At 33.9% G+C, this 23,982-nt stretch overlaps 1 protein-coding gene across 4 annotated transcripts in view; it reads left to right on the plus strand.

The window, feature by feature from the left end:
* The window catches only part of LOC115440830 (Kv channel-interacting protein 4), a 224,145-nt gene that overhangs the window by 100,369 nt on the left and 99,794 nt on the right, over positions 1-23,982 (plus strand). Inside the window, exon 1 of one of the 4 annotated variants that reach the window (XM_030165311.2) lies at positions 23,116-23,325. The exons of the other annotated variants lie outside the window; for them this stretch is intronic. Coding sequence (XP_030021171.1) covers positions 23,196-23,325 — 130 coding nt within the window. The 5' untranslated portion in view covers positions 23,116-23,195. Of the gene's footprint in view, positions 1-23,115; positions 23,326-23,982 lie in introns of those variants that run through there. 4 annotated transcript variants of the gene reach the window in all.

A 23,982-nucleotide genomic window follows, 5' to 3' on the forward strand; every position in this document is an offset into this window, starting at 1 on the left:
ATTAAACGAGAAAAGGCAATAACGCAGTTTGCTGCTCAATATTGAACGACAAAACTAGTTAACGTTTTCCTAACAAAAACTAATTCGCCTTGTCACTCGCCACTAACAGGACTAACAATTGTTGTTTCTTTGTTCGCAGATTTCCGGCTTTCTCCGTTCCTAACGCTTATTGAAAAACTTAACAAGAGGAAAACTACACATAAAACAACAGCACGCTATGCACCGCTGCTTTGTGTGAAACCGAGTGGAATTTTCAATTAGTGGAAATTCGCTAAGATTGTGGAACAAACACCGCTGTGTCCCCTAAACACGTTTCACTACGTCACGATCCATTACGAATGCCCTTTGAATTATTAAATATTAATTCGGAAAGGCCGACACGGACGCGCTCAAAGCGTTAGTTTGTCATTTACGATAGCCTCGTGTCACTCTCGATGGCGCTCCGTCAGCACCTCTGAATAAACACTAGCGATGAAAAGTGAATAATCCGTCGACAGTCAATGGACGTTTGTGTATGTGATGTGGTGCATGTGTACGTACGTAACGTGTGGCATAATGGTGCGGATTCATTAGCGGCGCGGGCGCGTTTCGAGTAAAGCTGGGTGCAGAACGCCACGGCGTCGTCGGTGGAGGGTCGAGCGGGTGCGGGCGGGGCGGCAGAGCCCGCGCCCTCGCCCGTGCCCGACGCGGAGGCGCCCGCACGCCGCCGCCGCCACCGCCCACTCTACCGCCGACTCTTCCACTATGTACGCACCGCGTGGACCGGCGTCAAGTTCGCACTAGGTAATTTTGTTAAATCATCTTACGAATAGATATCACTTATTTTTATTATTTTCCCCACAATTCTCATAAAACTCTCACCAGGTTATCATACAGCACATTTTAGTAGCGCCAAAGAAATATCTTAACATGCACAGTTTTACGGTTCTACAATTCAAAAGTGCTAAACCTTTAAACCTAAAGTTTAACGTCAGCATAATGACAATAAAACGACAGCCTGGCGACATTTGCGAATACCATTTGGGCCCTTATAAAAGACGTTAAGACTCCCAACTGTCTTAACCTTACATTTAATGATTGTACTAATGACCTCAGTTGATTACGTCGCGAAAGATTTTATTATACACAGCGTCATGGAAGACCCGTCCAAGTTACGATTGTTCCCGGAACCATAGCAAAGCATTTAAGCTTGGAATTCATCGAATTAAATTTCTGTTGTAACTGAAACGACTGCTGTGTCGAAGCAAATGTTAGAGCGTTTGGAAGTAATATTTGCAAATATGGACAGTGTTGAGTATTCGGGACGCAACTTAATTCTATTTGCGGTTTGGACCGTTTGTAAAGAGAATGAAAGTATGTTGTAACCAGTGGCGGTATTAGGAAGACGTGAACCGGGCAACCGCCCGGGACCTCGCACTTACAGGGGCCTCGCGCGATACCTTGGGACCTTTTTGACAATACTACCGATGAACCTATTAAAACTGAGGAACTTTATTCTACACCGCCGAGACCACGCGTCGTTTTTTTTTTGCTTTCCGTATGTCCCCACTGTCGATTAAGGCCGCCACTGGGTCAATAAAGTATATTACTGGCTTGATGCCTTGACTAGTTTATCAAACTAAAGTAGGGCTAAAATATAATAATTGTACGTGTAACCAAGAATATGATCAAAGAGTGGTCTATACAGGAGACATCATAATATTTAATCATAAAAAAATATGCCAACATATTAACAAAAATGAAAAATAAATTACCTAATAATTCAGACAAATATTTTGGCAAAAGTCCACATTCAAACATTATCATGAGTGTAATAAAAACTAACTCAACATAAAAACCGGAATCAAATAGAGCAACACAAAGAGATAAAGAAATTATAATTTAGAAAATAAATGTCAAATAAATCGTTTACCTTCATAAAGGCGACGTACAAAAATTATTTTCCGACGGCCATCGTCATAATCATATTACTTTAGCCGTAAACATAAAAACCGTCCGTGTTGCCTGTAGACAAAGTCGGTAAGCCCCTTTCATATACGTGCTATAATTTTCAATATTACCGACCTGTTCATTAACAATAACGCTCCTCGTAATACCTTGTGATTCATTTATATTAATATACTAATATTCAATGGGTAAGATTTAGCAGTTAATATTATTAAACTGGAGAAGTTTATGGAATTGATATTAATATGACTAAAATTAAAAGGTTTGCTTGTTCAAAATTTATTACAATTTCCTAAGCAATCTTGAAATACAAAATTAATAAAATATATCTCCGTACTTAATATATTATGACAAGTATTAACTTCGCTTTATTATCAATATGGACTGATAGATTTCCAAAAAAATACACAAAGTAACAACGATATCAAATTAAAAAAAAACATATATTTTTGCACGTTCAAGATAATAGGGGAGGCCTGTGTTCAGCAGTGGACAGTTGTAGTCTGATGAGATGAAGATAATAACAAAACAACATTTAAAACAGTATCTCAAGAAGTCCAAGAGAGATACGCAGAAATCACCACTAAAAGCCTACCAAATGAACTCCAGACTCGGTTCAATACATTTAATTTAACCTTTCTCCTGTATTGAATTTGGTGAAATGCTCTTTACTATGGTAATACGCCCTTTATTTTATCCATAAAATTTGCATTGCTTCACATTTTGACCTTTGCGCGTAGTATTAAATAATGTTTGAGGTCTTTGGTTTCCAAATACGCATCACTTACGGCTTAATCCAAAAAAGTATGTTTGCTTCACATTTTATTCTAATATTTCTTTTTATTTTATGTGCAGGTGCCTTTGAATTTATAAATAAGATTTTATTAATGCTTCATTGTTCTCTCCAATTCTAGTATAAGCTGAGTATCAAAATCAGTACTTATAAATATTTTTGTTTCTTTATATACACTCACGTCTTTTATTGTTCGAAGAAGGCGGTGGTATTCCGTCCCGTGGTATGATGAGGGCGGGCCTTTCACCGTATCGGGCACAAATACTAGACTCCGGGCTAATACTGTATAGAAAAACTCAATATCATTTTTGCCCGACCCGAGGATCGAACCGGAGACCTCAGTATTGCAGTCGTACCGCAACAAAATTCGCAACCGAGGCTAACATATTAGGACTACCTTGCTTCGGTAGTTGAAATGTTCTGATTTTATTGCATCCGTGTATATGGATGATGCGCCATGAACCACAAAACAATCCTTTTAGATTCTACCTAACTTGAAACTATTAGAGTTAGACTCTACGCCCTTACTTATACCAATAACCTCAGTTCGAAGTCAAACTAATTGGCAAAAAGTGAGCCAAGTCAAGCAACTAACATCTTTTAAACGTTTTGAAAGTCACATATAAAACTCCGACGTTCAGTTGTAACGCAATATATCACTGTTCCCAACTTTGTACGGCCGCTTAATTTTATTACAGCCGACACATTGTTTCGTTCCAAACAGCTATTCAGGCATAAATTCAAAACTTCGTTGTAAATGAGCGAGAAACATCTCGGCAGAATTTTATAAGCTCACGTGAAACTTGAGTTCATTTAACTAACTTTATTATATCGAGAGGTTGGTGCTTATTTATTCTGTATTTTTTTTTCTTTGTTTTCCTCCGTGTTTAGTCACGAGAGACAAGTAATTTTGTATAATGAAAAAATTTACTCATTTTCCGCATGAAATTTTCTTAAAGGCGACAGTTGTTTTCCCTTGAAGATTGTATTTTTTGGTAATACTGTCGTGTATTAAAATATTTATTAAAAAATGTTTAATAAATACCTGTACTGATTCATGTATGTTTACAAATCCATCCATTCTTCGAATACATGACGAAATATAAGCATTTTAAACAACGTATTTGGCAGCTCTTAGCTCACACCGCTCAAAAATAAAAGGACCCTCTCAAAGCAATAATTTGGAGTTAATGGTGGAAAATGGCCGAACATTCCGCCCTTAGGTTAGTGGATCTTGAAAACCTCGGGCGACCGTTAGGATCCAGTTAATTTTCACTCCTCTTCAAGCGGCCTCTAAAGAATTCGATGATTTCTAAATTGTTCATTCACGAATTCCCAACCGATCCCTTTCAATTGAAGACGTTTTCGATTTGAAATTCTTTTATCATGAACGTTTTCCGTAAGTATTTGAAATTAGCATTTTAATAAATCGTACTAATGTTGATTTTGCAACAAAGGGTAACAAAATTTTACGTTCGTTTCCAATATCAGTTCCATAAACGATGATTTGCAAAGCTTCCCGTTCCAACAATATTTGTGTGTAATGCAAAACGTTCGCAAACAAACAGTTCCCTTTGAGTTGGTAATAAACGGCCCACTGCTACTATTGTCTGCTTATTTGATAAATATTCCGCGGACCTCATAGTATGTGATATCACGAACAATAACGTGTAATAAATAAAGGGAAACATTCCATTTCGGAATATGTATTGAATCGTTAAAAAAAAATTATAAACTAATTTCATTATTATCAAGTTGAAAAATAGAAAAAATTCTGTATACTAAATACGTAATTAATTTTTGCAATGATTTAGTTGTATTGCATGCGCAACAAAGACTTCCGCTCTGAAATATTTGGTTCAAATTCCGAATCGAGCAAATGTTTTTGATTTTTCTGCTCAGTATTACCCGAAGTCTAGAATTTGTGGCCGATATAGCGATAGGCTCGCCTCCGTCACATCACGGGAATGCATTCAGCAAACATACGGCGAAAAATGGATGCACTAGTTACGTCTCTGCCTGCCTGTGTAATTAAAATATATTTATTTATTACATTTATTTTCGCATTGAGGTAAGCTGTATATTATGAACTGATTTCAACTCCTGATTGTTCTGAACTCTTATTGGCGAATGATAGATCAGTAAGACTATTTAGGACTTGAGCATGTTTAAAAAAAATAATAATTAAAAGTTATCAGACTTTTGGAACGATCTTATTTTTTCTGTCTTATTTTCACCAATATATTCAAGCTTCATAAATGCAAAACATTTAATAAATAATGTTTCGGTATGTAATAGATCCCATGAGATCAAAAGATTCAAGGAAATTAAATACTAGTTAAATATTCACAAAGCTTTTACTAGTTAACGGGTCCTTTAATAAGAAGACCCGTAAGATTATTAATTTAGCATCAAGAATGAGAACAAGGCGTTTATACAAGCGTTTTGGTCGACGTAACTGGAAAATGTAGCATATAATAACATTTTATAATCGTAAACTTAAAATATTTATTACTTACATTGTCTAAACATCAAACTCGATTCATCACATTCCAAAACCAAAACTTCGTAAAAGATAATTGCAAGTGGAAAACTATTTACATGCTACACAACTTAAACACATAAAACAATGTAATTGCCAAAAGCAAGCTCGATTCCACTCGTCCGCCATATTTAGTATTAATTATAGAACATTGTTCTGGCGAGATGCCAATTCAAGTTAGCGTGATAAGTTCAGTTGAAGATCTTTGCTGAACATTGAGAACTGGCCGCATCGTTGTAAAACAAACTAAGGTGGAGTAAAATAATAGAATGAAAGCAAAGGGGCCATTAGATTTAGTTAACCTTCATCGCTAACTTGAAGGTAGCCACGAGCGTTGTAGTTGTTGTTTCAGACTCAAGGGAAATAAGAGATCTAAGATAGAGTCATATAAATATTCAGATACGCCTAGAATGATATAATTCTAAACATGTTCTTGTACCATCATTAAAAGATTTACTAACAATCTATAAATATTATAAAACAATCCCTTTTTCTGTCTGTCTGTAAGTTGTTGATTATCTCAAAATCGCCTTAACGGATTTTTATGAAATTTGATATGAGATAGTTTAAGACCCTGCGAAGGTTATACTTTTTATCCCGGGAAAAATATATAGCGGGACTTTTATCCCGAAAACTCCTTCACGCGGGCAAAGCCGCGAGCAAAAGCTAGTAATAAAATCAAAGTACATTTCTTACAAAGTCAATATAAACCAACTTTGTTTGACACGTTTAGAATTTCAAGAGACTAAAGTAAATAAACTATTAAATAAAACTAATTAAAGGCTATCCCAGGCATCCATTTACATTGTCCCGCTGACTACACTGTCAACTGTGGCCTAATTATGTAACATTGCAATGGACACACACACACAAGTTTACTGTGACGTCATTATTGCATAATAGATGGCTTGATGCGTTTTGTAATTAAAGCTTATGATGGCTGATAGATTTACATTAGCTCTGACCTAATTTGTATAATCAGTTATTTATATACTTTGTGTTTTCAAGTTTAATTCAAAATAATTTATTATCAGTATTTTCCTGGATAAATCTAGTTAAATATTTATGGGCGGGAAACACATCTTATCAAAATGTTAATGAAGTTTTCCTCAATGCAATTAAGATGTCATGTACTTCATTAATATTTAATTATAAAATATTTATTTTAACTTTCGTTGATATTAATTTAAGCGCCGAATTTATTTTTTTATTATTCTTTATATAGCATTGGCAGGAAAGAGGAAACGAGTCTCTTGGGAGTAAGTGAGCATCGTCGGCCCTAAAAACACCAATTGTGAAAATATCATCATTGTTTTAAGGGTATTTTGAGGCAAATAAAGGGTAATGCACATCTTTATCCCACTTACTTATGCAACAACAAAGCAACTTTGAAACCGTAATATATGAAACAGTGGAACGATTGAGTCCACCCAATCATCTTGACAAAAAAGGCTACACTGTAACTTTATCATACAAGGTCTCTAGTCGCATTATTTAAAAAGCCAGCATAACAATAGTGGTAATAAACACAGGACTAATTGTGTATTCCATCAAACAACGGACAGATCGCCTATAAATTATAATCCAAACATCATAAATCGAATGTTATAATTACGCACGACAGGGTTTATAAATGGATCAAGAATATATTATCTTTTGACAAAACCTGGCGTGCTACCAACAAACGATTATCTGACTTATACAAGCTATTATTACCGGCAGCTTAGCACCTTAATTATTCATCCTTAGGGAAGGTTTTATTTTGTCCCGATAAACTGCAAAGTGCAATTTTGTGAGGTTAGGTTTCTCGAGTATTAGATCAAAAGTTAAAAACGAAATTAACATTAATATTGTTTTGGGGTTTTTTCTATTCGATATCACCATATCGAATAGAAAAAACCCATATCGCAATGGTATCACCATACCGCAATCTTTCACGGGATACGAATTAATACAGAACTGGCCTTAGAAATAAGGCTCGTCACTTATTCTAGCAACAATCAAACGATCAACAGATTGCGTTGTTTTTTCTTTAGTTTTTCTCAGCTTACGCAACTGAAATATTTAAAGCGGAAAAAACAGTAAAAGGACATAAACACCTATTTTACTGCTAAAATAATGATTTTAACACATTTACTACACTTAATCTCTCGCAAATCCTTAGATACTTGACCTTACTACCATCACTCACCGCACCACAATTCAAATACTCAGCGCCTAACATCGCTATAATCGCAAATGCTCCCCCGCGTAAGCCGTCTCGTGCCTTACCGCAGCCATAAAGCGATATAACGTTTAGAACATACGTTTTACGATTGAATAATAACAATTTCAACGTATTTATTGCGTATTTAAACTGTTTCATATTGAAAAGTTGAAACAAAGCCAAATGTCGCGTGGACTCGTCGCGACGTCTCGAGCCGCAAATCAAACGCGTCATAACTGTAAATGCGATCTCAGTATCATATTGAGCGTCGAGTAAATAAAACGGACCGACGGAAATGTTTCAATACATCTCATGTAAACAAGTTAATAGTGCATAGTTATATCATCATAATAATTTAAAGTAAAGATGCTGACAACATAACGCATCTAATATGTGTCTCAGCTGAGAAATCACTTACTTCAAGTACGGCTTTAAATGATTTAAAAGAAAACCTCAACGTGAACGTAAGACCGCTTAATATTAATAAACAAATGAAAAACAATGTAGCGAAAAGCGCGAACGTCGCGTATAATGCGGCGCAAGAGCCTAATACGTGTGAAGTGAGAACGTACAAATCGAGTTTAGTTAAAAATAAAAGGCCCGGTAAAAGGAAAGCCAAGTGTAAGAAAAGGGTTAGATTTTTGGACGCAGAGGCGCCGAAGAGAGCGTCGTTGTGCGAACGTTTCGTAAGCTTTTTCCATTTCCTTTGGCAGTGTACTAGTTCCACGGTCAGGACTGCTTTACGTAAGTACAGATTTGTTGTTTTTATGTAGCTTTACGATTTATGTTTTTGGGAAAATGCGAGAACATTTTTCATGCGATTGAGGTCACTTTGTTGACTTTTTTTATTTACTTATTGATATTATATACACTTGGTGTAGTTTTTTATCATTTTATTTAAATACGTCAATTTCAATAAAAGTGATGAAACAATATATATTAATTTGAAAATTCGGTCCGTGTAATATTTATTTTATTTTATAATTAAGTCAATACTTTCTAAATTAACATGTTCTTAATTTACTTTTTGTTCACAATAGTACACATCTTTAGTATAATTATGGCTTATTACAATGTCTTCAATTCTAAATTCTGTAACATGCTGGAGCTGGAATCAACTAATTTTATTCATACTAAAATCCATGATATGACGTTATACATCATTTAAACTATATCCATATTATAACAGAAGTTTTAAATTTTAACCCTTAAAATAAATCGACGCTTTATGATCGGACTATATTTTAAAAACATGATTATTTTCTAAATGGTTTGAAATAAGGAATAGGAATCTCCACGCGTCATGTACATATCAACAAGTCCAGAACACTAGCAAGACCAATAAGGTCTCAAACCATCCTTTATTAACTATTGCTATAAAAACTTATTCGCTATTGACTTAAGCAGACCGCGTTAAGTCGACTTAATTATGCCCATTGAGCCTCTTTCCCTCCTTCTGAGTCGACTGGATTCCTTCTCTAATAAACGTATGACGTAATTACATTGCTAATGGAACCGTTTAGTGGGTAACGTTGAACTACAATTACTCATGATATTCCGCCCTCCTATGTTCTCTTTATGTCCTATAGTAATTATATGAGATTATATAAAGAGTAAAAATGTATCATAATATCAGTTTCGTAGGATTTGTACAATAGGATTTTTCTCGGCTTTTATTTGGACTACCATTAATCCCAGTCATTATAGGTAACGTAACAGTGGACTATCACTTAATGTTAATTTTTAGTGAGATATTGGCACATTACTGTCACGTGCATATGTGATGATTCCAATTGTAAACCTTTCTACTGTTCTTGATTTAATTCATTCGACATATTATATCAAGTGGTTTTCATCCTGTCCTTGCATAGAATATCTAGACACGGACAGGTATTAGGATATATCTAATGTATTCTTAAAGAATCTTATCTTACTTCGCCTAACATTATAAATGCAAATGTTTGTGTAATTGTTTCTATGTTTGTTAGAAGTAAATTCAGAAACAAGTGAATGGATTTAGATGAATTGGACACGGGTAGACCATGTCGTGGATTAACACTTAGGTTACTTTTATTCAAGTTATCTATTCCCGTGGGAGATAATTTAATTTTTCAATTTGATCTTCAAATATATGGCGCTGTCGTCATATAGTGTTGTAGGAAGTTTTGTAACGGAAAAGGTTTATGAACGCGGGCGAAGCCGCACGGCACACATAGTATAATATAAAATGTCAGTACCAATAATACACTCATAAATAATTTTGACTGCTAAAATACATCCACTAAGTGAACCTACTCAATTTTTCATAACACTATCGCAATTTTCTCTACGGATCGAATTATATCCTTATTGCCATATCTCACGTCAGTCTAATTGGGCTATTTCAATGCCCAAGGGTCCTAGCCGACGTAAATAACACCCGTTCACTTCATCTCAACGGTTCTGCTACCAGCACTTTATCCTTTACTTCAAGTAAATGATATGAAAGGGACATGACGGAATTTAGTGTATACGAATAATATATCTTTGTTATTTTACAAGTGACTTGAAGATCGCTTGGAGTGTGTGAGTTAATAGTAATTTCTATAATATACATTAAATTCTAGTATCGTAATATATTTAATTTGTTCATTTTTAGATAATGAAATACAATATATAAAATATAATAAATTTTGAACCGCTTTGCTTATTCAAACGTATCTAAATTCACATGATTGGTAGTTAGATGAAAAAAGTATAACCATCACGCTGGAACAATGCAACGATTGAATGAGTTTTTATGATCGATAGTGTTTTAAATTCCGAATCTAAATTCCAGATTCAAATGGGAACAGTCCGTATCTTTAACACGTTGGCTAAATACTTCAGAATGTACAAAACAGACATTGGTTCTAGACACAAGAGATAATTTCAGCCATTCCATGAATGGAATTATACATTGCTAGCATATGCGAGTATGCTAATCTATATAGATGCGAATCTATTGCATTCATGATGCACTCAGTTCCAATGAAATTAGCCTAATTATTTGTATTAGTCTGTAATTCATTGGCATTAATTAAGAATTATAAAAAGAAATTAGTAGGTATGAGTGAATAAGAAACTCGATGGGAACTGTTTGATCTCAATTTTTTTTGTTCTGCATTTCGACGATATTTGCCATAATCAAGCGTTGAATAGAAAGCCATATAAAGCAAGCCACGACCTTATAATGTCATGAGTTGGTAAAAAGTCCCAAAATACAATTTCCGTCACATTTTATACGAAAGCAATTCCATTTTGGCATCAATTTACCAAACGTGGATCATGCAAAAGTACTGGCCGTACGTTTACTGTGGACGAAATTGCCTGGAGGCAGAATTGTTGACTACCCTCTGAAGTAACGAGCCTTTACAAGCAAACTGGCCCACTGCGCCTATCTCTACCTAGCCGCATCTACGTAACTTTAGTTGAATTGGACTCACTATTGTGTTCATGAAGATGTTAACTTTAACGTTTATGCCATGTAAAATATGAATAACAATGTAAATGGTTAAAAAATATTTTTTATTTTTAACAAAAAAAATATCAATGTTATTTATGAATTACAACAAGTTATTATAAATTTATAAAAAATTCTTTGAAAGTAAAATTAGCAAATTGTGGTTGATTTTTTATTACTTTCTTAGTAAAATTCAGCTGTAGTGCTAAATGTCTAACCATCGTATTAGCATTGGCTATATTGTCGATATTAGCCACAGGAATCATAAATAACATTGGTACCAAAGCTTCTTAACCCGAACTATTCAACGACCGGACAATCATCCCTTTCCGAAAATCGAACCTGTGACCTCAATTCTCATAAATCGCGACCGATATCCACAATATAAACACACATTCGCAAACCAAAATCATTAAGTACATTTATCAAAGTTTATACCATCCAGTATGCAAACGTAGATACAAATCAAGTAATATAAACCTAGATTTATTAACAAAACACTCGTACCGGTTCAAAATAACACAATTTCAGACAAATCCTTGAACTCACGCATAAATTACACTTACGTTATAAATGTAGATCGGATAATGCGCATACATTTAAACCTTCGATACGAATCAGTCGGGATTTGAGTCCGTTTTAATGACCTATAAATTGGAAATATCGGATTCGGGCTAGCGTAAAACCTACGAATCAAAGATCACACTTCCGTTGTAATGTTTTGATTATTGTATTGTGTAATCTGACTGATTTGCATAGCACGCGTACTTCCTTTCAACGTCGCCAAAATATGTTTTGCTTGGAGCAGGTTTAGATATATTTCCATGCACAGTGCTATCTCACGGGTTATTGATTTTCAAGGGAAGATAATGTTGAAGGTGAATGTGTTTTTTAAACATATTTTAAACTTTAGATTTTTAGCGTAAACTAACTAGCAGGTTAATAACCCAATATTTATTTGTTTAACACTGCTATTAGCAGAAAAGGCGATCACATTTTTATTCAACATCCACAATATAAAAAGGGTAATGAACTGATACTGTTATTAAAAGAAATGATAAATTTATGATACTTTGCAGATCTGTCGCTACACGAAACGCGAACTGTCACTTCACATTCGTTATTTGTGGGAAAGCGATTCCATTCCCAGCGATTCAGCACATTCATAATGCGGACAAACCCTGTAGCATGGTACTACTTATTTTAATTGTAATCCTTACATATTATAAAACAAAGTGCCCCGCCGCGTCTGTCTGTCTCTGTCTGGACGCGATAAACTCAAAAACTACCGATTGGATTTCAATGAATTTTGGTATGGATATAGTTTGAGATCCAGGGAAGGACATAGGCTTCTTCTTATCCCGGCAAAAAATATAACGGGTCTTTATCCCAGATAAACTTTTATGCGACCGAAGCTGCGAGAAGAAAGTAGTTAAATAATAAATATGGGACCTTTTAATGTAATCTCAGTAGTACTCAAAGTTAAAAATATTAATTTAAAAATAAGGCGTTAATAAAAGGTATTCTTATAATTGTCATGGCATTTTTAAAACTTTGTAAACGACTTTCAACCCTTTAGCAATGTAACGTTGTTTATACAAAGGCGGTAATTTTTTGCGCAATATTTTAGAATTAGCGGACATTCATGTCTCCTTTAAATCACTTTAACAGTGCCTAGGTAAATTACATTTCTTTATTTATACAAACGTATTCTGCATCTCCTTATGAATAATAGTGAGAATGGTGTGACATTACCATAATTTAGACAAGTAGTTTTTACACACGAATGGTTTAATATTATAATAATTATAATAGTATTTTATTATTTCGGTTACCGGATATAAAGTATTCTTGAGAAATATAAATGGCGTCGTGTCTTTACAAGCACCAAAAAATACAATTTCTTTTAATAATAATATGCTATACATCTTACCTTCCTTCTTATATTTCTAGTAACATGAATTCGAAATTTTGTAAAAATCGAATGTTTGTATGTTTGTTAGAAGTAAATGCTAATGTAGATCATATCCTTGATTAACACATAGGCTACTTTTTATTTCGTCTAATTGCTCCCATGGCAAATGATAAATGTGTTAATTTGATTTTTGAAATAGATGGCGTCGGCGTCGTACGTGTTATAGGGACTTTTGTAGTAGGACAGACTATTAGCGTGGGCTAAACCGAATATATAATTAAAACTAAACCTATTCCGTATTTATCCAATTAACGGATACTGGTCATAACTTTCTAACTGAGCAAATGAATTTCACAAATAATTTAAACCTATTAGCGGTACAAAATTATGTGGAATTGAACTTGCGGTTCATATCAATAAAATGTACTGTTTTCAGCTTAATTACCTGATTAAAACATTCGTCGGACGGCGAAGTTATAATTAAATTATTCGAACACAAAAGGCGTGTTCATAATAATATGTACGTTTTATTTAATATGTGTCAATTATTTTCAGAATTAGCTTTGTTAGAAAATTTCCTTGTTAACCGAGTTTAAAAAGGCGAATTTCTCAATTCAAGGTGTAAGATACATTCCATATTCTGAGGGCAATTTTTTTGTCCTGCTGTCAAAATCCGCGTTGAATATTTATGTATTTTATTTTGTAGTTTAATGCTAAAACGGCATTTGTGTGAGTGTATTTCTGTCTGTAAGTGTGATGATGCCGGTGAGGCAAATTCTCTTAGAGTAGTAATAGTGGTATAAGGGCTTTTAAAATGAAATTACTTTATATTACATTAACGGTTGGAGTAACTTATTGTAAAGTGTTATTATCAAGAAGATAAGAATGTGGTTTCATTTAGTAATGCAATGTTATAATAACCCAGTACATATAAAAAGAAGTATATTATGTTATGTATATTACTCCTTTGGAGTCCAAAACGGATGGAACGATTTAATGACATTTTAAAGTAATTTTTCAATTAGCCCAACAGGTAAACCTGTGAATTTTAGTTGCAGTGAGAGAACCAGAAGACATCCACTATAAATAATAAGCCGCAGCTTGTCGCTAATACTTTTAGTAGTATTGATTTACACCTACGCTCATACTTTTTATCTCCAAATAAAGTAGGCGGAGGCGAAACAAGTGCACCCACTTTCCTCCGTGTGTATTCCGTGCCCTAATAGGATAGTGGGCGAGCCTAGCACCATATCGCCCTCAAATTTCAGACTCCGGGCTAAATATTGTGTAGAAAAACCCAATATCACTTTACCTGACCCATGGATCGAACCCCAGATCTCAGCATTGCAGTTCTAATCACACCACCAAGGCAGGCAGTTGTATTGGTGCATACTCGACAATGTAGAGCTGGTCACGGTAATCACAACACATCCGGAACAGAGCTCTGTGTTTCCGTGCCGGTATTTACGTTGGCCACTTAACCGCAAATGGGCACATTTAGGCTGTCAGTACATGTAGTGGTTTGAGTGTTCCACGTTAAGGGATCTCAGGAATTTACGCATTGGATTATAAATAAAATATAAAAAAAAAAAAAAAAAAGCCTTTATTTCCACTACTCAACTTTACATTTAAAATTTAATCTTATACCTAGAAAGTTTTGTGACTTAATTTAATTAATTAGTAGTAGTCGCCTCTGCGGCGTAGGCCTCCCCTTTTAGTGTTCTGATTCTTTTCCTTACATCTGCTATTTTTGTTTTATTTCTTATGATAGTGTTGCTTACTTTATCGGACAGTTGTAGTTGAAGCATACTCCTTTCCATTTTCCTTTGGCTGATTGCAAGTTTTTCCTCATCTATTTTCCTCAGTGACCATGTTTGGCAGCCATATGTCAGGCATGGTAAAATTGTCATATCATAAACTTTCTTTTTTATATGCATATTAATGGAATTGTTTTTCATAATTTCTTTCAGACCCCAATACTTTTCCAAGCTAAAGCTATTCTTCTATGTATCTCTTTTTTTGAGCTGTTCACAAACGAAACAAGTTGTCCCAAATAAATGTATTCTTCTACATATTCTAATCGGTTTAGACCTATTTGTTATGTTCTGGTGTTCACTATTGGTGAGAACTTTTGTTTTTGACATGTTCATTGATAGTCCAACTTTCAGACTCTCTGCTGCGAGTTCTGTAACCATATTTTCCAGTTCTGGTGCACTCTTGGCGAATATGACTACATCGTCTGCGAAACGAAGATGGCTTAAAAATTCCCCGTCAATTTTCACTCCCCTTTCTTTCCAGTCTAAGCTTCTAAAACAGATTCTAGTACTGCAGAGAAGAGCTTGGGGACAATGGGTCTCCTTGTCGCACCCCTTTTTGTATGGGGAATTCCGTTCCGGTGCGCTCTAGTCGCACTTTAGCCTGACATTTAGAATATATGCTGCGTATTAACTTGATATACGTTTGATCTACGCCTTGTGCTAGAGACGTCCATATAGCTTCGTAGTAGAGAGAATCAAAAGCTTTTGTGTAATCAATAAAACACATATACAAGTTTTCTCCATATTCATTCGCTTTCTCTATTATTTGTGTGACGACTTGAATGTGATCCACAGTAGAATATGTTTTGCGGAAACCCGCTTGTTCGCATGGTTGATTTTCATCTAAGCGGATTTTTATTCTATTGAGCATAATTTTCGATAATATCATATACAAGTTCGACATCAAACTAATTGGTCTATAATTTCCTAGTTCACTTCTGTCCCCCTTTTTGTGCAGTAGTATGATTGTGGATTTCGACCACTGTTTTGGTGTTGTTTCTTCTCTTAATATATTATTAAATAGTGTTTGGAGAGGCTTCAGTAAAGAAGGAGACAGAAATTTTAAGATTTCATTTGTAATATTATCACTTCCGGGGTCTTATCATTCTTCTGGGATTTTATTGCATACTCTATTTCTGATGTGAGGATATATGGTGTTTCTGTGTCCAAGTTTGGAGTATTGTATAGTTTGATGTTTATTGTGTGTTTGGGCGTATCAATTAAATTAATTTTACAAGTATAGAGGTCTTTATAAAACTGTGTTGCCTCCTCTATAATATCTATACGTCTAGATTTTTCAATCCCCTTTTTGTTTTTCACTTTTTCGGTCCATGTACTTTTATCGCTTAATTCTTTATAAGCTTTACGTAGGGCTCCTGTTTTATTTATAAATTTTTCAAAAATATTTTGTCTTTTAATTCTCTTTTGTTGTGTTATATTTCTATTTATTTCTTTGCTCACTCTGGTTATTTCAGACCTTATTTCTTTCGTTTGTTGTTTCTTATATAATTCCTTCCTTTGCTTAAAAAGATCTTTTATTTTAATATTAATATATTCACTCTCAATTATTTTTTTTTTCATTTGGTAACTGACACAAGAGTCCATTAAACACAGTCTCTAGGTTGTCGTATTGGTTTTGTACTCTTGTGATTTTGTTAATAGCTTGTAAGAATTTGTCTTCCCAGTGTTTAATATTTTCTTCATGTAGCAAAGGCAAAAGCATGTAAATAAAATATAGGAAAGATTAAATCTCTATCGCAAATCACGTAATTATAATATAAAATTTCAATTAATGTGATAAAATTGAATACCTGCACTTTATTATAATTAATAGTTTGATATTTTATAATCTCTTATAATATATAAAAATAGTATAGCATAAATTCTTAAGGATTTCATATGAAATAACGATATGTTATAAATGCGTAATATCCCCACATATCCATAGTAAGAATCCATATATTATAAAACATCATTTGATTTAATGACATTATTTTCTCACTAACCAACCTTCAGAATCAGACATGATGGATGTATGCCACATTTCCAATTAATGCCAACTCACAAACATTGTATCTAAATTAATACTTCGCTGTTAAATATACGGCCAAGAATGTCACATGCAGTTACTCTGAACATAATCCACAATCTACACTAATAGTATAGTATAGTAATAGTAGAGATGTAAAATTGAATTTTTTTTTTGTTGGGGGCTTTCTCTAAATTCACTGACCCGAAGCTAAAAAATATTTCAAGACTTAATTATTCCCAGCAATTTAAAACTACCAAATAACTCGAGTATATAAGCACATTACATGCAATAAGTGATAGAAATGCAAATAAATTTATTTGTGAGTATATTGAAAATAAAATCACCTTATGTGGATTTTAAAAACGGTATTGGCGCCTTAATCAAAATATTTTCACAAAGTGATAGCTAAATCTAAAGTTTAATAAATATGCTTTTCGTCTAAACAAAATAAAATCTATTTATTTATACAATTTGGAATTCGTGAGCGACCATTATAAGTTTGTCGCAGGCAAATGGAACCCTTCCAATTTCCGTCATCTAATATAAGCGGAAATCGAAATACCGACCCCATCGTTTTCCTTTCTTCGTGTTGTAACAGCTGAGCATTTGCTAAGTATCTTTTGTTAAGTAATTAATTATAAAATTGAGTAATTACAATTGATCAACAATTTCAAAAAGGCCACAAATTTGCTTTCTTGCAATAATAATGTTTTTTTTAGTAGCAATCAATATGCTTCCATTTAGGTGAAACCCCTACTTAAATATATTATAAGAATCTACGTAAAAGTCGGTTAGTAGCAAAACGAGTCAGTAATATTGTGACGTGTACGAATGCAGTTTAAAGTACTTGCGTAATTGACTGAAAGTGGCCGAACACAAGTCTGTGACAGCTGTCATTTGATTGGCAAGTGTGGATTGTAATTTCATCAACGCTATAGTAGTCCATTGAAATGTTACATTTTTTAGGCCTTACCTTGCGTTTTTTAGAGGACGCAATTTTATTTTTTAGAAGTGTAGGGGGGGTCAGTGTTAAGCTAAAACCAAGTTTGTGGGGTCGCCACCCTTGTCCCACGGCCGCCATCTTGGTTTGAAATGTTTTTACGATGTATCTCTTAAACTATTTATCTGACAAAAAAAAATTATAAACATTTTTTGTTGCAAATTAAATTCTCTACAACTTTTGTCTAGTAACTTTTGTCGTAGAACTATAAATAAAAAAGTTATAATATTGTGTTGAAGTTGTCCTAAGTAAGTTTTTCATTAGCATTTTGACTTTTAAAAGTCTTTTAAAATATTATCAGCTATTCTTACAATAAGAGAGGTTAGAAATAATAATAATAATAGTAGGCAGATGTTCTTTTGTTCCCTAATTGTCCCTTGGGTATTTGGGTATTAATGAGTACAAAAAAGAGTATTATGAACCTTATAAACACACGTTCTGATGACGTTGCAATGGACATTGCTTAACATTGAATTTCTTAACATTTTCGCTTATAACTTTTTATTTATAGTTCTACGACAAAAGTTACTAAACCAAAGTTGTAGAGAATTTAATTTGCAACAAAAAGTATTTATACATTTTTTTTGTCAGATAAATAGTTTAAGAGATACATCGTAAAACCATTTCAACCCCTATTTTCAAGATGGCGGCCGTGGGACAAGGGTGGCGACCCCACAAACTTGGTTTTAGCTTTAGACTGACCCCCCTTACACTTCAAAAAAATAAAATTGCGTCCTCTAAAAAACACAAGGTCAGGCCTAAAAAATGTAACATTTCAATGGACTACTATGCTGATATCGGACACTGATTCGGGAATATTGTGTGACAGAAAGTTACAAAGTGAGCGACGAGTTTTGGAATTACAGAATTATTATTGAAGTAAAAGTTTCACCCTCTCTTCTATGTTGCCGTGCTCTGCAGGGTCTACTATTATGTACTTTTCTTAATTTGTAAAATCTGTATTTTAAGAATTGGGGGTGCAATAAATTGAATTGAATAATTCGCAGGTTTATCACTTTTCCTTTTATGTTCGATAGTCTGGAGATTTCAACTATATGTATGGTAAAACTTATAATATAATTAATGTGAATGATTGTGCATATGTTAGAATCGTGAACCTTTTTTAAAGACAGTGATACTACCATTTTAAATAGTATATTATATGACCCAAAAACCATTTACATACCATCTTATTCCAATAATAAATGAAATAGTGTGGAATAATTTCTCATGAACTTGTTTCTATTCCAAAATTACATTAATTATAAAACGTAACTCCGCATTTCCTGGTGAAAATATTCCAGTAATACACTCGCTATAAATTACATAAAACGAACGATGTTTGAACAACATAATTACGAGTATCTTAATATAATGCACTATAAAATTCTTTATAATTGAAGATAGCAGTACGGTTCGTGTAAATCTCGCTAATATAATAAATCAGTGCGTGTGTTTAGACGTCTTGCATCGTGTTTGCTTGAACGTTATTTATGGCTCTATTGCAACAGCGATGGAGACGAAACTGGATGCATTAGTGGTATAATTTGTAACAAATTTTATTTTGGTGTAAGGTCAACGTGCTGGACTAGGGCCTTCTACCTTTCAGTACTTACTAGAGGTGATCTAATGCCCACACAGTATTCAAACAGCATATATATAGAAATAAAAGTGTTCCACAGGCACACAAACTTTTTTTAATTCTCAATAAAAGTTTTATTAAAGATTTCAAGTGCTTAAAAATTTACGAAATAAGAAATTGTTCTAATTATTAATAATTGTAACCACCAAGGTATTTTTCTTAAGATCTTCCTTCATACAAAAACATATCAATCGTTTATATTTCAAAAGGCAACACCAAACATTTTTTTTTTTAAAGTTTCAAGATGAATCGCTTGCGTTTACCTTCCGCATGTATTTTTTACATCAGCCGTTTGAAAATCAATGCCAGACACGTGAAACCCGGCATCAGATGTTTTAATAGTAAGTAAATTTAATTAATTTTACATGTACGCGAACGAACATCAAAATTGAACACAAATAGATTTAAAGCCCATTAACATACTCTTCGGCACGTACGTAACGCGGAACAATGCTATCAATCATAATATGACTATAGACATGATTTTGAACTCTAAAATAATGGAACAGAGTACATTTTTTTTTTAAATTGGTTACACAGGGAAATATTAGATAGCTCGTGTGTGTCATTTTCATTATGACAACACTATGTGTACCAAATTCTAAAATATTCTGTTTTTTAATTAAATATGTTAAGGTTTTAACTATTTTGGCAACAAATCCGTATGTTTTATGATAATACTGCTACACTATAACCATTGTGCGATGATTAAACTAAAAAAAATACTCCTACATTTATTCATACACTGTAATTGCATTTTGTGACATAAATAAAAGCAAAATGCATAATTCTTTAAAAAGTAATATACTAAACATATCGCGTACATAAATATACAGAAATAAATTAAAGTAACAACTTTTACGTAAGAAAAGTAAATTTCATTAAAGAAATCGTAACTTTATGAAAACAAACGTGTATTCACGTGTCATTTTATGGGGCAACCTCGATAAAACGTATATAAACGTTCGCAGTACATAGACTAAGTAAATTTTGACACGTCTAATCAAACTGCATTTGAATTGTTGTTTCAAAGACGATTCGAGGTCTCAGTTCTGTTGCATGGGAAGTAACGATGCCGACAAGACACACAATTTGTCTTTTGAAGTTGTAATAATACGTATGCCAAATACACCGATTTGTGTATTTTTTTAGCATATATGCCAACTAGTAATGCTTATATTAAAATGTCTAATTAAAATTTTGTGCAAATTGAAACAGGAAAAAACAAAACCACAGACTTAGTTCGCTACATTGAAATATCATATCACTTATAAATGGAAAGTTGATATGCACCGATAGAATCAACTTCCACGCTAACGACATTATAGATTAGGTTTGAGTAATTACTAGCAACGTAGAATTATATGATAACATAGGATAGGTTTGCTTACATTATGTGGAGTAACTACAAAAACAATTGCATTGTAGTTAAAACAACGTTCACTTCTCCACGTCGAGAGGTTGCAGTTCCACCTGTAGATTATTACATGACATAACTGCTGTGTTATAATAACACTACTTGCAGACACTGACGAGGAAAATTAATGGAAGATATTAATAAAAAAAAAACTATACGACTCTAAATGTAGGGTCGAGTCCTTATAATCTACAATAATATTATTATAATGCTGAAGAATTTGTTTGTTTCAACACGCTTATCTCAGGAAGTACTAAACCAATTTTGATTTTTTTCACTAATAGGAAGTTACATTACTCTTGCCTGTAGGCTACTTTTTATCCCGGGAAAATATTTATAAATAGTCAACGATAAAATAAAAAGGTATTTAATAATTTCCTCGTCGTGTCTGAACGAACCTCCGAGCATCTTTTGTTAATGAACCTGATCTCCCGTGGGTATAAGAATAGAAGTGTTGTTTACCGCACCTCTGATTTTATAAACATTCTCCATCTCTGGCGTCGGTGAGATGTGTCTAGAATCAGACAATGATGTACTGATGTATGACCCTTATAATTAATACATCAAAGAGTTCATTGTGTTCTAATGGAGTATTCAAATTTGAGCTCTAGTTACTTAACAAAGTGTATCGAAATATTCAAAATTATTCTGACGTCATAAGGAAAAAAGACGTACCTAACATATTTTTTATTTCGAAATTACACATACATACGCTTCACACCTTTATTCGAAGGGTTAGATAAAGGTGCAACCAGGGCGTCCACTCTTCGCCTGTATATTCCATCTCGTGATGTGATAGGGGCGAGCCTATCGCCATATCAGGTACCCAATATTGGGCAGAAAACCCCATATAACTTTATCCAACCCTAGATTGAAGCCCGGGACTTCGGTGCTGTGTCGTACCGGGCACGCAAAACAACTACACAAATTGAGTTATATATTCGTAATTAGTAAAAAAAGACGAATCTAGTATGTATTTTTCTTAGTATAAAAAATGTGTACAAAAATCCTTTTTCCTTATAGCAGCAGTATTGTAATGTAGGTACTTTGTCAGGGAAAAACTTTTATTGATAACTAGCTTCCGCTCGCAGCTTCGCCCGCGTGGATTTCGGACTTCAAAAATGGAGGAGGTGCTCAATTTGTCGGGATGTTTTTTTAATGTATGGTGGTATGCAGGTGGTCCGATTGTCCGGTCAAGGTCTGATGATGGAATTCAGTATTCACGCGTGATGGCTTATTATTAGCATATCATGTATAACTTTGGTGTTTCTATACCGATTTCTATGATTCTATTTATGGAATATTTAATAATGTTAACTTTTTTAATTAGGGATGACTGAGAGTGTTATAAACGTAAGAGTAGACAAATATAATAAGAAAGCTTCGAACTGCTAAGCTATCGGGAGTTACACGTGTTATTGTGAGTCAACCATAAAAGATAGACATATGCGGTCGTGGGATATTTTTCACATAATTTTAAGGAGAACATTTCCGTCATACATGATTTCTGTGTAGCTTTAACCATTAAGGTAGCACACGCGACGGAAGCTTAAAAATGGAGTAACTTCTCCCGTTTTCCCAACATTTCCCTTCACTGCTCTGCTCCTATTAATTGTAGCGTGATGAAAAGTATACTATAACCAGCACAGGAGTATGACAAATAATTGTACCAAGTTTCGTTAAAATCCGTCGAGTAGTTTTTGTTTCTATAACGGTTATACAGACAGACAGACAGACAGACAGACAGACGGACAGACGGACAGACAGACAGACAGACAAAAATTTTACAAATTGCATTTTTGGCATCAGTATCGATCCCTAATCACCCTCTGATAGTTATTTTGGAAATATATTTCATGTACAGAATTGACCTCTCTACAGATTTATTATAAGTATAGATGTTTCATGTAGTTCGATATTTGAAATGTCGAAACGGCGGATGAGCACGTAAAGATATCTTCACATTTATTATACTTCAAACGAAAATTGAACTTTATAAAAGCGAATAAAATATTACCGGCATAAATGTGTTCCAAATAAATAACGAGATAAGTGTAGGCGCGAAAAATGATATGGTTTACGGAGAAAACGAGTGGCATTGCGCGGAACCGAGAGCTATACTTTAAATATTTCTCAATCATTTATCATCGAACGAGATTTCCATCTGCACTCAAAACTTTCAAAACAACGTAAACAATACGTACAGTTGGCATGAAACCGTGGACAATGTACCCACGTTTATTATTGGAACATTTAGTGTTACAACTCCACGCATTTCGTTGTCCGATATAAAGTCTTTACAATTTCGTGAACTGACTCCTACTGATATGCATTTACGCGCAGTATATTCTGAGCTTCCGAAACAAAAGGTATTCCCGCGGTGATTATGTTCTAGTGAGTGTGATGGAAAACAAACTCGCCAACACAATGTCGGTGAATATAGACATGGAAACGTTCTCGCGGAAGAACAATCTTCGACGGCGGACATTGAACACGCTCAAATCGGCAGTGACTGCTTTAAAACAAATCACAAGTAAGTGCTTTTCTGTTCTTTTCCCAGTGGAGTACAAGCACTCAACGTAATTTATTCTTTCGCAACAATGCGAGTTTTACACGCGAGTTTAGTTTCAGATCGTGTGACGCTCGATTGGCTGGATGAATATCTGGTTAACTGTTTCGTAGATATTTTTGTGGGCCATTTATCGTATACAAGTACAATTCTTCCTTTTTCTTTTTTTTCGCCAGATAAATTATTAATGTGTTTAAAAATTGTATGGAAAGAGGTTTTTATATTGAGCTTATTTATTTAATTTTGCTTTACGTATTTATATAAACAGGTTTTATGGTAATTTAACGTACGCAATTTATTCGTCCATCATACAAACTTTATTCAGTTTTCTGTTATTAATACAAATGCAACGAAGCCATGTTTACATTTAATTTCTGTGATGGAATTAATTGATAAGTAGGTTGATATAAACCTGTGTTCAGTACTATTGTAAACAATTCGATCACTGGGTTTTGTTACCGAGCGCTGGATTACTCTGGTCTGTTATAGTTTGTAGGTTAAAATTCAATATTATGTATTAAAGAAGATTATTTTTTATAAATAGGAGGGGATAGTTACGTATTCTATATGTATGTATGTATATCTATGTATATAATATTAACTACGAACCTATGCGTGCGG

The sequence above is a fragment of the Manduca sexta genome, chromosome 19 (genome assembly GCF_014839805.1).
Source record: "Manduca sexta isolate Smith_Timp_Sample1 chromosome 19, JHU_Msex_v1.0, whole genome shotgun sequence".
In the NCBI taxonomy this organism is placed as follows: Eukaryota; Metazoa; Arthropoda; class Insecta; order Lepidoptera; family Sphingidae; genus Manduca; species Manduca sexta.